General features: G+C 33.8%; 1 protein-coding gene across 1 annotated transcript; it reads left to right on the forward strand.

The window, feature by feature from the left end:
- Positions 1 to 616: 616 nt before the first annotated feature.
- Positions 617 to 10074, forward strand: LOC132722391 (uncharacterized; the record flags this gene model as incomplete). Its single annotated transcript, XM_060706887.1, has 12 exons — positions 617 to 682; positions 1031 to 1096; positions 1425 to 1606; positions 2016 to 2148; positions 4399 to 4556; positions 5194 to 5398; positions 5651 to 5715; positions 6471 to 6512; positions 7194 to 7305; positions 7536 to 7745; positions 8051 to 8156; positions 8587 to 10074. Coding segments are annotated over 12 exons (1764 nt in total), but the record flags the coding sequence as incomplete, so codon positions are not given.
- Positions 10075 to 15179: the final 5105 nt, after the last annotated feature.

The raw sequence follows: 15179 nt of genomic DNA on the forward strand, positions 1-15179 counted from the left end.
TTTTTTCCCAGGGTTTTAAACCCCTTTTTATTAAATTTTTTTTTAAATATTATCCCACCCATAAATTTTAAAATGTGTGAACGCCCCGGGGAAAGACGAAATTTCCCCCAATAAAAACCGGAAAAAATTTGGTGCGGGGAAAATTTCCCCGGCCCACCCCAAAAAATTGGCCTGGGAAATTGAAATTTTTAATCCCCAAACCAAAGTGGCCCAAAGAAAACGGTTGTGTGTTTGAAAATTTTTATTTTTTGAAAAAGCCCCAAATGGCAAAGTTTTTTTAAATTTATTTTAAAGGGCTATTCCCGCTAGTTAGGCCTTTTTCCCCTTAATTGGGAAAATATTTGTTGGACCCCAAACAAACAAAAAGGATGGGGATCGCCCATTTGTAATTTTTGAATTATTGTTTATTTTTAAAAGGAAATTTGAAACCCACAAGCGGAAAGAAAAAGGGTCTTAAAAAAGAAAAGGGAATATTTCCCCCAAAAAATTTCTTTACTTTATAAACCAAATTCCCTTTTGAAACGAGGTCTTTTTATAACGAAAATTAAAACAAGTAAAATGAAATGTACATGGATCACCTATCTATAAATCATGTTTTTAAATATGTATTTTTTAGGTTGTTTTGATTGGGCCATACGAACATCATGCTAACATGCTCCTTTGGAAGGAATTTGGAACAACAGTACGTATTGAGAATATCAATTTAGTTTTGTTAAACTGTATATATCTTATGGGTTGGTGGCCTACATAAAATAAACTCGGGAAATCTTCCGGAAAATCGATTTCGTTATTGCACAAGTTTCATACACTTTCGTATTAAAGAGCTTGAATGTATACTATATGAGAAGTCTTTATATCAAGACCTGCAATGCATTTAATAGTAGAAAAAACAGCAACTTATGTGCCAATAATGTTTTTATTTGATTTAGAAAACGATCGCACGCTCGCTTGGAATTGAATTGATCGCTACGTTTTCTAATTGACAAAATGCCACGTGTATTTATATATGTCAAGTGTATTTATGTTTCAGGTTGTAAGAATACGTGACAAAGATGACGGTCTGATAGATACCGAGCATTTAGAGTCAGAACTTAAGGTATACAATTTGTTGTTGTTGTTGTTGTATCTTATTTATTTATTTATTTATCAAAACATTTTTGTGATGATTTTTCTAGTGGCAAAACTGGTAAGAAAACACCAATGATTTAAACAATCTTGTATGGGTTTTAAAACATATTACGTCATTTTATTTTCATATTAAGCAGTATGTGTTGTCCTAATGTTGTTTGTTTTTACTTTTTGTTCGTGCTTTTTCTACTACATTAGTATTACATAAATTAATTCACTATGTATTTAAATATGCAATTAAAACTGATATATAAACAAAGACAATATGTACTATATCTATAATACAAATATTTCAGTTTTGGAAGGATAAAAGACGTCACATGCTCGTTTGTGTGTCGGCTGCTAGCAATGTTACAGGCATTGTCACTGATACAGACGAGATTTCCTCTATAGCCCACCAGTATGGAGCTCTAGTGGCCTTTGATTACGCCGGAGGAGGACCATACCTCGATATCAACATGAATTCATCAAAAAAGAGGTAATCCGCACGCATTATCATCCGAATAATCTGATACCTTAAAATGTGTCTAAAGTAGCTGTTATTCGGAACTTGGCAAAAAATGTGGGTTTTTTACCCATCACCTCTCTAAATAAAGTACTCAAGGTGCACTACCATTTATAAAAGTTTAACCAACCTGTTGCGCTTATTTTTCGAAGTGGAATCTGTAAAAATTTCGGAGTAAATCTAATACACGTGAATATCTTTAAATGTTTCATATCAGGCAAGTCTAAACTTTAACTATTTGTATATAAGTTTATAAATAAATGTTTCAGAGAAGCAATATTTTATAATTTCATTCCATTTTAATAAACAGCGAAACCGAGCGAATTTGAGACATAGCAAAACCAAAGTGTTGTTCATATTTGTATCTATTTATTTTGTAAAGCTATAAAGATGCGGTGTTTATAAGCCCTCACAAGTTTGTCGGTGGTCCAGGGTCGCCTGGTGTTGTTGTAGCCAAGAAATGGATGTTTAAGAACAACGTACCTGACCGTGTTGGCGGAGGGACAGTGGTTTATGTAAGTAAATGTGTACTTATTTCTGTTATAGTCCATTTCATATATTGGAGTGATAAAGGTGACATAGACTGGTATGGATAACACATGTTCTGCCAATCTTGATTTTTGTTCGAATTTGAGTCCCGCTAGCGAAATGTTTTTTGTTGTTGTTTTTTTTTTTGTCATTATTGCCTTTTGGATAAAGACAGTATTAAAATGTAACGTCAATAGTATCAAACCCCTTTAAAGATATGAATTTATTGGTATGGTAAAGTTTGCAAAGAAATCCGGCAATAAAATTTTGATATATTTAATAATTATATCAATTAAGACTAGCCTAACATTCTTCAAAATTCTACGCTAGTACTTAACTACTACCAGTTGAAATTCTATCAAAGTATCTTTTTTAGTGATTAGTGCTACTTTATGCCCCGGTCACATATTCACGGATAATGCCACGGAAGAGCTACGGTCTAATCGTTCACGGATTACTACGGAAATGTGAAATTTCGTAGTCCGCTACGGTTCCAGTACGGACACACAACGGTATGAGTACGGAGTCCGACGGATTAACACCAAAAGCCCCCGGATAGACACGGATTGTTACGGACCGACACGGTTTTGATACGGAGCGACACGAATCAGGACGGGCGCACTACGGAATACACTACGGTCTGCTACGGTATAAGCACGGGTTTAGTACGAATAAGTACGGTCTGAATACGGAGAAGAACGTATTGATACGGAGAAGAACGAATCGCCACGGAATCTATACGGACCTAATACATCCGTCCCCAACCTCTTGCTTGCTCATATTCAAAATGCCTCAAAAGAAAAGAACACCTAGAAAACGAATTGCAGAGTTCAATGATTTTGGCGGAGAGGACTCGGCCTAATCGCGTCCGACCCCCGAAACACATCAGGTCCGATTAAAGTGAATTTCTTGAAGGACGTTGGATCCTCAACAAGTTCGGCCACGAGAGCCTTATACTAAACTTGAAGCGGTCTTCGTAAAAGCCCATCTCTAGTCCACCATCTCGTCTGTCTTCTCTTACCTGATTAGATATGGACTAGTAATCATTAATGAAAAATGTTGATCAATACTGCTTCTCTTTTAATTTTAAGATTTGCTGTTCATCTTACAATTATATTAATTATCGTGATGTTTATGTTTTAAAAATATGTAAAAAGCTTGTTAATTAATCTTATTATCACTCAAGGGCCAGCCTCCGAGGCTTATGAGACACTTCGTTTTATGTACATATTTACTCTTATTTCACGATCCAATGTTTGTATAATATGTAACATTAAATGTTATTTTATTACTTATGAATTGTAGTACGATATTAATATAAATTTACTTCTATGTATGTCATCAAGCAGCTCGACCACTGCCTCCGTATTCTGAGCCATTTCAATATAAAGTTGCAGCCAGTAAATGGCAATTATCATTTATTAAATGTTTCTGCAAATATGTCTGTTTTTTAACAAGAAGGTAGTATTTATACCCTTGAAAAAGTACATGATACTTAACTCATCCGTACTAAACAGTGGTGGACCGTACCATTCCGTACCGTTTCGTGTTGCAACGCAATAAACCGTATAAGACCGTGCTAAACCTTACCTCTCCGTAGTACAACGTATAACGATCGTGGCTTTCCGTGACAATGCCGTATTAATCCGTATTAAAACCGTAGCTTATACGTAGGGTAACCGTACAAATACGTAGTTCTCCGTACAAAACCGTGGAAATCCTTGACAAGTTGGTGGACTACGAATCAGTACGGACTAGTACGGTTTTCGAACGGACCAGTACGTATCAGTACGGATTAATACGGACTAGTACGGATACGCTACGTTTGATTTTTCCGTAGCAAATTTTTGAGCATGTTCAAAAATTGTCAAGGATCGCTACGGATATACAAGGACTACTACGATTGATTACGGTTACAATACGGAGAGCTACTGACCAGTACGGGTAGCTACGGACGATGCCGGAATTAATCCGTGGCTCTTCCGTGGGCGTATTCCGTGAATATGTGACCGGGGTATTACATGGAATTGAAAAAAAAATATGTCAGGAGATAATTATGTCTAGTGTCGTCACTGATTTATAACATGTACATGTATATAGATAAAAAATATATTTTGTTCGGAGTTAGGAGCATGTTCGGATTTGGGTGCACCCATTCTTTTATCATCAAATTTAAATCAAAATATTACATTTCGTATTAATTTGAACTCATGTTAATCTATTGTACGTTATATCAGGTCTCGCGAGAAATTCACGCATACACCAGCGACATCGAAGCACGTGAAGAGGGCGGGACTCCCGCCATTATTGAGTCAATCAGAACGGGGCTGGCATTTCAGCTAAAAGCTGCAGTGACTGAGAAACTTATTGCTACTAGAGATGAAGATTTGTGCTGGTAGGTAGAGGTATTTGTGATCTCTAACTTGGAATATAAATATGTGTCTGTTTTCAAGAACCTTTTGCAACTATATCCATTTCTAATCAGTAGATTTGAATGTATTTTGCCCCAGAAACTGTATTAAGGGCAAACATGAACTGTGTAACGTTTAAATAATGGTTTTACAGCAAATTAGATGATAAACTGAATGTGAAATAATTTGTATATACATGTAATCAATGTAGTATTTTGACTTCCATACAAAATACAAAACTATTATAACTGTACCAATTGGCAAAACACAACAGATGCAAATGATGGTTCAGATATTTGCTTATGAGTAACTGTTTTGGAAAACCACAACAGGACACCAGAAATAAAAAGCTTTTGAGAAAAAAAAGGCTTTTCTGGGGCATAATAGGTCTTTACATCTTTAAATTTGCTTAAAAGAAACACGGATTCAGAATCTTGAGATTTTTCAAAATGGTTTTCACGAAACCTATTTAAATGCTTGTAGTAAAATAATTTTTGAACAAACTTGTCTAAAGTAAATGACACGAATGACGATTCACACAAGTGATAACGCATACTTGGAAATAGTAATGAAAACGAATAAATTCAAGTTTGTATGTGTACATTTATTTTGATATTACAGTCGAGCATTTGCGGTGTGGGAGAGAAATCCAAATCTTATTGTTCTTGGAAGCCACAATGCTGAAAGAATTACAATATTCTCCTTTATTGTACGACACGAAGATACAGGGAAATACGTGCACTATAATTTCATTTCGACTTTACTCAATGACCTCTTTGGTATTCAGTCACGTGGTGGTTGCGCATGCGCTGGACCGTACGGTCATGTAAGTAATGATTTGTTGTTTTGTGTATTTTTATTAAAATCGATAAAATCTAAAATACTTATTTAACTTTTTTGAAAAAACTTGTTCAAAGGAAAACTACATAACAGAAAAGCACATTGAATTAAAACTCGGATGGCCTTGGAGATTATATATTTTATTTTAAAAGCTTATATACATTATTTATAATATATCTTGTATGCATTGTACTTTATAATAAAACGTAATAATTATTTTTGATTTATCTTTCTTCAGGACTTACTGGGAATATCCGAACCAATGGCAAAAAGACTGAAATGGTTCACCAATGAGCACCCAGGGTAAGTGATTTAGAAAAATCTAGAGTCGGTGTGATATTGAACTCAAATTGACCTAATAATTGATAATTCTGACATACCTCGTAATTTAGTCACAAAACACAAAGAGCGAGTGGACTACATTTTATGTATATGCGGCAGTGCTTTTTTTCTCCCTCCGGTAAAATAAAGTACCATTTTGCCTCAGAAATTCTTTTATTTTTATTTGCCAGAAGCTTTTTAACTTTGGAGTACTTCTCGAGTGTCCAAGAAAATACTCATTAGACAATTGCCTGAACTATCTTTTTTCATCTGTAGCTTTTTTGCAATCAGTACAGTTACATTGGATAACATTTTGTATTTAAGTTAAAAGAGTACTTTGTTTAAATTTTACTACTTTTACGAGACATTATTTCACATTTTCGCAACTATTTTGCGGAAACAAGCATCTTATTTTATCTAAGTCTTAACCATTAATTTAACATTATAAAATTCATGTTTGATCTTTCTAAAGAAGTATAAAATCTATTCCTGACACATAATATGCCTTCAACAAATCTTATACTTTGTGAAATAAAAATTTCATTATTTAGCGAAGTGTCATTTCTGTTTGCTATATGAGTATACTATGTACAGTCATTTTTGTCTACAACTTTTGTTATACAACTGTTACATTATACATTTACGTAGATAAATATTAATTTTATAAATTGATGAAATGTTTCTTGAAACACTTGAACAATTGTGTTTTCAAACATGTTTCTTTCTTCATTTTACAGAATGGAATCAAATTGTCCTCAAAGTCCAATGGGAATTATGAGGTATGTATAATTATGTACATGTACTACACGTATTTCACTGCAATTGATAATTAATCAGTAATTAATAAAAATGATAATCAAAATCATGCTGTTATAAATCAGACTGGAAAAAAATTTGATGTCAATAATTTTTATGCTAAATTGTTAAGATTGCCGCGTGTGTTTGCCAAACTACACCAATATGTATTTCTGATAAAAAAAGAAGATTTACAAGGAGTATGACTTTATTTTGTAAAGTATTCTGCAAAAATGTTCACAAATTTATAAACATATTTTAGTAAACGATTGTAATTATTTATCCATTAGACATCAGACTTGTTGTTGACATTCGTCCTGTCATATTGACATGTGTATATGCGCAAGGACAAGATAAATCTTTGTTTTAAGACGCTTCTTCAAAAGTATCCAAGTTTGTTGAATAAATAGGGAAGTTAATGGGACTATTAAATGGTATTTATAGGAAATTGTTAGGAAATTTTTATCCACAAGAAGAAATGACGTTTGAATTGAATATATTTTTTCTAGGAATTAATACATTAGGGAATTTATAGGAAATTTATGTACAAATATTTGAAGAATTTATAGGAATAAGAGGGAATAAAAAGGGAATTTTCAACGGAAATTATTAGGTCTTTGTAAATTTTATAGTCTTTGATGAATGGTTTATTTGATTCATTACAGACCTGGATTCGTACGAGTGAATCTTCCATATTTTTATGACGACAAAACTATCGACTACGTCATCAAGGCTGTCGATATGGTGGCTACACATGGTTGGAAACTTCTACCTTTGGTAATTAGATATTATGTTACTTTATTCTTTCTTTCTTTGGAAGTTTCACTCATTTATAAATCAATATCAATGCTTTATCAACAAGATTTTGTAATTTATTACGAAAACATGTCTTAGTGAATACTTCTGTTTAACTAATACCTTAAATATTTTTTGTATTAATTGCATGCCAGGTAACATGGTACAAGTAATATAAAGTTATTGTTACATTAATGGTTTGTCTTTTCCAGTACACTTTCGACCCTTTCAGTGGGGCTTTTATCTACAAAGGTGAAATATCAGGGGATAATGAAGAAGATCTGTTTAGTTTACAGGATATTGATTATTCCGGGAAATTCCACGTGAACCGGAAACCACCTGACTTGGAAAGTTCAATCACTCTGGATGAAATGTTGAGAGATGCTGAAAATGTCTTCCGGGATGTGTCGGAGGTCAAAAAGGTACACAAGCTTGAGAATTTGAAGTATTAGTGATATAACTACAAAAAAATGGCATGTCACATGAAGGGATGTTGATGTAATTTTAAAGTGTAATACAACTTTCGGTTGCAACAATAAGCTTACTTCATGTTATATCATCCATTGTTGATCCTTTTCATACCTACGTCATGTATTTTTCTTCCGTAACAGTGTAATTTGAAAATCGTTGGATCTACACAATAAATAATGCCAGAATAAGTACAAAAGTGACCATCTATTCTAACAGGTATCTTCAGTTAAAACATGCATTTTTATATTTTCCAAAGGTTAGAGTTTCAACAGCATCAAAGAAGCTCAGTGAACTTATTCCAAAAGACAAACGAAAATTACGGTGGTTTTTGTCGCCCCAGGAAGCAACTGATTTGACTACAGGTACACTTTTCACATTTGGTTCATTTTACTAAGACCTGACAAACAATAAATATGAATCTATGACTTACAAAGAACCATCCATTACGAATGTTCATTCAAACTATTTTGTAAAATTCCGGACAAGATCGATTAACCTCGTTAGCTTCCGTAACAATCGACTAACTTCGTTAGTTTCCGTATTTATCCGACAACTGTCATTAGTTTCTGTACTTTTCCATGATACTTCGTTCAATCCCGTACGTAATATTGGCAATAGTAAAAACGTGGAGATTTTAAATTGGTCATGTATTTTTAGTGCTTATTCTGATCAGAATATTTAACAAAGTTTCAAGGCTGTTTGATGATTTACGCGAAATACCTTAAAATGTTTCTTTCTCAAGTGCAATACTGATTTATATTTTTTCCTGAATCTTTTTTTTAATAAAAATAGGTACAAAGAAAGTGCGTCGGTACAAACAGATCATGACCCCTCGCCTTGACAGCAGGTTAACAGAGTCAGACTCTGCACCCGAAACCTTCAGAAGTTACGAATCCGAGCCCAATCGGCGCACAGAAGAATCTCAATATGGAAGTACAGTCCTTGGAGGTAGAGAGCGTCCGTTCAAAAACAAAGACTATAAACTTCAGAAACTGAATCTTGAGGATGTGTGCGATTCTTGTGACACAGATAAACCGGATATTTCTAGACCCATAATGCAATATTCCAAATTACAAGATACTGGTACAAAAATGGCCGCCACAAGAACACCCAGAAGGTTTAGCGAACTGAAAGTCGTTAAAGAAACAGGCGACTTGACTTATTTCACTCCAAGACACACGAAAGCTCGTGTTTCATTGCCGAAGATTTGACAATGAGATATTTATGACTGCGTAATACTGAATGGCTTTTTTTAGGACTTGTTTATGTGATATTTGTTAATGCATAATATGCAGTACTTTTTCAATATACAACATAATGTAATTTCATGCTTTACGTGTTTACCATATTTAAAAAAAAATGCATAATGTCATAATGTATTAAAGGCCGTCCATGCCTTCAAATAAATTTAATAATCTTTAATCTTACCAAAAGAAAAAAATCGACTGGTAAATTGAAAAGAAGATGTCTTAACTAAATCAATCACAAGAATATGATTACATCTATAGATACGTGTGATACCAAACTTTTAGACAAAACCCTCAGAGTACTGCAAATTTTCCGATTATTTTTTAAAGGCACATAATGCCTCAGAATCAAATAAATATTTTTCTTCTATTATGAATTCGATAATGTTAGAAATAATGATGATTTTTATATATCTATATATTTTTAGTTCCATACATTTTTTTTTGTATGATTTTTTTTCTTTTCGGTGGGATAAGCCTTTAATTCTTTAATGATACTTGATGTCACTGATCAATACCAAGAAAATATGTCAATTTGAAAATTACATATGAAAATACATTCAGAGTCGTGTGAAAAAATTGTTCAAGGTCATGACCTATAACTTGTGTGTAAATTTTCAGCTTATTCTTTCTTCTCATTTTTTTACCCATAATGATCATTTTTACTGTGCAAAATGACCAACAAAAAAGTGCAAAATGACCAACAAAAAAAAAATGAAAAGCGTTGCCTCAAATCTGGCGAAGATCGGCACAATTTTATTTTTCAGTTCAATTCTGGGGAGTTTATTTTTTGTAATCCTTTGCAGTGTTTTCAAGTGTAAATGCTTAACTTTGATAGTTTTGTGTTTTTAAGCTTCTGGACCTCGTTATTTTTTTTGTTCTTGTTGTTTTTCACACGTAATTGAGTACCGTATTTTCAATCAATGAAATGTTAAGGACAAGTTTGAAAATTCATGCATACAAACGTTATACAAACTGTCATTGCATAACATGCTTATTTCTAATATAAGATAGATATATTGTAGATAATCTGCATCATGTTCGGTATTGATATTTTTCGCTCACAAAATAATCAATCCAAAAGTGATTAGCCGTTGACATCAACATTAGCCTAAAAAATCCCTTTTCCGCCACGTCAATGGAGGAGTCCCTTTAAAAACATAACAAACAAGAATTTTACGTAACGGTTTTGAAATACAGTCATACAAGAAAATGTGGTACTCCCTTAAATTTTGATTGGACCGTTACATATTCAAATCTAGGTTTGAAATCGAGCGGGTTATAATTAAGGGTCATAGGCGACAAGTGTAGAAATAATTAAAACAAAGGTACGTACATGTATAAAATTGAATTATTCAACTTTGTTGTATGTATTATATATATAATTACATAATTTTCTATTGCATTTTAAAGCATACGTGTAAAATATATCTAAAAACGTTGTATTATTGTTAATGCTCAAATGCGTTTAACTGTTTGATATATATTATATATAAAATTGTTATTGTTATATTGTTATAGTTTATTTTGTGATAATAATTATAACTGATTGTACGTGTTATTAATTGTCTTCCAACCAATTACTATCAATACCAGACACGTTTTTATAACACTATTTAAACAAGTAGTTTTACATATCAAATTATTATTTCAAATTTGTGTCATATGTCACATTGGAATACCAACTTACCTTAGACTAACAAGAACTTCTTTTTACATTTTGTTGATATTGTATTGTTTATCAAATCCATACGAATTAAGATCGAAATAAACAATGGTTTCAAAAGTTTTAATAGGTTTTTTTAATCACTTCCCCATAGCTGACTGTGTTAAACAGACACAGCTAATATATCACATATATGTGACAAAAACATATGAGCCATGTCACGACAAAACCAACATAGTGGGTTTGCGACCAGCATGGATCCAGACCAGCCTGCGCATCCGCGCAGTCTGATCAGGATCCATGCTGTTCGCTTACCGACCCTATAACAAGGAAAGAAACTAATAGCGAATAGCATGGATCCTGATCAGACTGCGCGGATGCGCAGGCTGGTCTGGATCAATGCTGGTCGCAAACCCATTGACACGGCTCATATATGAATGAGAATATGTTTAAGATTTAAGACGTTAAAGATGTCACACAAAATAATGCTATTTAAACTTATACAATAAAGAGCTCAAAAAGGGCGAGTACGAATGTACTCGTAACTGTTTAAGAAATAATCGTTGATCACGCAAATTGGTTATCCAGAAAGAATAGTTAAATCAAAGCTATTGTTGACAGTTTAAGCAAAATAGACTGTAAGAAATTTTTTAATTTAGAACATTCTCATTGGACGTAAGATTGGACAAATACTTAACGAATTTATTTTGAATTCGATTTCGAAGCAAATTGTTGCACCCTATACTTAACGTCCGCTTCCCGGGAATAACCTGTATTTTAGCCATGTTTGAGAAATAGATTGAACACACGGTCTTTGTGTTTGGAGGGTTGTTTTCATCATCATCATCATCATCATCATCATCATCATCATCATCATTATTATCATTGTCATTTTTTATAATGATTAATTCGATTATTATTATTATTATTATTACTATCATTATTATTATTATTATTATTATTATTTTATTATCTATTATTTATTATTATTTGTTAATCTTATTATAATTATTTCTTTATTGTTATTATTATTATTATTATTATTTATTATTATTATTATTATTATTATTATCATTATAATTATTATTATTATGTTTCCTTTTGTTTTTGTTAAGTTTACACAGATTTATTTTAGTTTGATTGTGTTGGAAGCTGTAAGCTTCTTGAAACACTCTCGAATCCGTTTCTGGAACCAACCAGTACTAAGCAATGAATGTAAAGTTTCTTGCTCAAGGAAACAACGACTTGCCCCTGACAGGATTTGAACCCACGCGGTCAGCAATCCTTAGATTACTAGTCCGACGCGTTAACCACTGGGTCCGCCGCCACTTTTGCTTGTTTCATTTAAAAGGTATATGTAAAAGTATATGCAAAAAAGCAATCTCGTATGAAACAATTTGTCATATTATTTATAATTGAGACTAGAGACTGATTTCATAGTTTTAAAATTTTTGATCGTGGGGTCTCTGTGATATAAATCGTATATGTGTCATAAGATAAATTGACTATTATATCATCTGTCAATGCATGGCATATTAAGACACGGCTAAATCTAGGGTTAACAATCTCATGCTAGAATCCCGCGTTTCTAAAATATCTATCTTGCGTACCATCATAATGCAAAATTGCTGATAGTTTGCCATGTTACATTGTGACCGTGTATTGGTGCATAAAGGCGAACGGTACCAAATTATAATAAAGATTTAATTATTTATTTATGTGTTTGTTTGTTGATTGATTGATTGATTGATTGATTGATTGATTGAGTTGTTTGTGTGTTTATTTATTTTATCTATTTATTTTTCATTCATTCATTTATTCATTTTTCCAATCATTCATCATTTTATACAAAATGACACATCTTATCCTCCATACTTGACAAATAATGTATTACATGTTCAGGTATTCGGTCACACCTGTGTAAAGAACCTCTCTTTGACTACAGACCAGACAACTGATGAATATCGTATCATTCATTGTCTATAAAGTACGGTGTTCTGTAAGGGCCATCTTTTCTTCTACAACCCTAAAACCCGGAACGACGAAACGGCACGCGAAAAACGATGCCCCATAGCGACAAAGAATGATCGAAAACTGCATTTTTTTTAGAAATATTTCATTTGAATACTCTTAAGCTACAGTCTCACTTACATTCCGGCAGAGCCCCGGTAGACGTCCGGGGTGATCCGGGAACGACCGGGGTACGTCCGGGAACAACCGGGGTACATCCGTAACTCTGCCGACAACGTCCTGGATGATCCGGGATGATCCGGGAACATCCGGCATTCGACCCCGGATGGAATAAAATATTTAATATCACCGGGGTGGTCCGGGATGATCCGGGAAGGTATAGCTTTGCCGGCTTCATCCTTAGCTCTGCCGGGAACGACCGGGGTTATACCGGGAAAGCACCGTAGCTCTGCCGGCAGAAATCGGGGATGATCTGGGGTATGATATAGCCGGAAGAGCTACGGTAGAGCCCCGGTATATGCCGGCAGAGCCCCGGTAACTACAGGCAGAGCCCCGGATGATAAAGGTAGAGCTACGATTGATCCCGGTAGAGCCCCGGTAGAGCCCCGGCAAAGCCCAGATTATTTCATAAGAATAAAGACAATTTGCGATGATTGAACTTGTTTGTATTAAAAGTCTTCCCATTTCCCTTCTATCCAGTATGGCATAAGGATTTTTCAGGAAATCATCATGAATTACTATTCTGGAACAATAGATATTATATTAAATAAAAATTATGTATCAAAGTTATCATTTTCGGCCGTTTTTAATCCACCGGGGTTCTACCGGTGCTCTGCCTGGATCGTCCTGGGCTCTGCCGGGGCTCTGCCTGGATCAACCGGGGCTCTGCCTGGGTCAACCGGGGCTCTTCCGGCGTCATCTGGGAACGACCGGGGAAGCACCGGCATGAACCGTAGCTTCACCTGGGCTCTGCCTGGATGATCCGGAGCGCATCCTGGGTGGTTAGTAGGGAACTACCGTAGTGCTGCCGGGGTAAGTGTGACCGCAACAATAATTTCATCCCGGATCGTCCCGGATCATCCCGGTAACTTACCGGTATGGTCCTGGTCTTTGCCGGGAGTAAGTGAGACCGAGGCTTTATGAACTATTTTTTGGACAACAAAATGTTGTTTTATACAATTCTTAAGTGATTTATTATGAAAATATGCAAGTACATTATGAATAATGATATCTTGTTCTAGAACACTTAATTATTAATACTATATATGCATATATAGATGTATCGTGTATCTAAAATTTACCAACAGCATTCATTTTTTCTTTTCTTGTTAGGTTTCATTTTTGATAGCAAATACTATCAACATAATTACTTTCAGTTTTACAGATTTTCCACTATAGACCGATCCACTTTAAGAGAGAGACGGAAAGTTATTTTATTAAATAAGTCGTTTAATTAATTAAACCGTTAACGCGGTTAACGCACTCGGTATAGAATGTCCGATATCATTAACATACCGCTGAAATTCATTGAATGATTTTTATCAAAAAACGCGAACAATAGTATAATTAACATGCTTGAGTCAATTTTTAGATTGATATCTCAAGACATTGCTATACATGGTTATTCACAGCCGAATAAGCCATTGATTTGATATTCAAAAATATACAAATGTAGAACAATAATATGAGTAACCTATACCCTATCCAATATTTTGAAAACTAAAACTATATTTAAGCCTTTCTGTTTACACCATTTTGTCACTTTTACTTTCTTATGAATCAAAATAATGGTACATATTTGCTTATTTATTATAAAACACACAGATAAATAATCGAAAAGGGAATCTTTACGAAACTAAGTAAGTAGCGTTAAATATTTTTATTGTGAATTGCCTTGATTAAAATGTTAAAATAAGATATTGTTTAAAACTTCATATTTGAAATTGTTGAAACAATCTACCATGCATGGTGTCAAAAAAGTTTGCAGATCTTAGTACCTAAAGAACATTTATTTTGTTTATAAAAAAACAAAAGACAAAAAAGCATAAATTTCTGACAACTGGACAAATATCATATAAAAGGGATCTTACATCGGCTATCTCACGGTGCAGACCGGACTTTCTAGCTCGATGGCAACTGTTCTCGGGGGCAATGATTCTCTGTCGAGTACCCGCTAACAATTACCCAACAGCTAGATAATCATGTCTGTTACGACAACCGGTGTTTGATTCTTATCTTGCACATTACATACAAATCATAATTTTGTAAATAAATTACTAAATAACTTATATTTTCATTTATCACTTCATTTATAAAGTCAAAATGACCTTCTTAGAACGCAATTCATTCATTAAAGATGCATTGGAATGACTTCAATTTCAAGCACGCAACTTGTCTAACTCGGGGTGGGAGTTAAGACATGTTTAGCATATAGGAAGAAACAAAGGTTTGACATTTACAGTCTGAAAAATATAAACATTTAATATGTATTTCATCGTATA

Source organism: Ruditapes philippinarum, unplaced genomic scaffold, assembly GCF_026571515.1.
Source record: "Ruditapes philippinarum isolate M1 unplaced genomic scaffold, ASM2657151v2 ctg2905_1_1_1_1, whole genome shotgun sequence".
In the NCBI taxonomy this organism is placed as follows: Eukaryota; Metazoa; Mollusca; class Bivalvia; order Venerida; family Veneridae; genus Ruditapes; species Ruditapes philippinarum.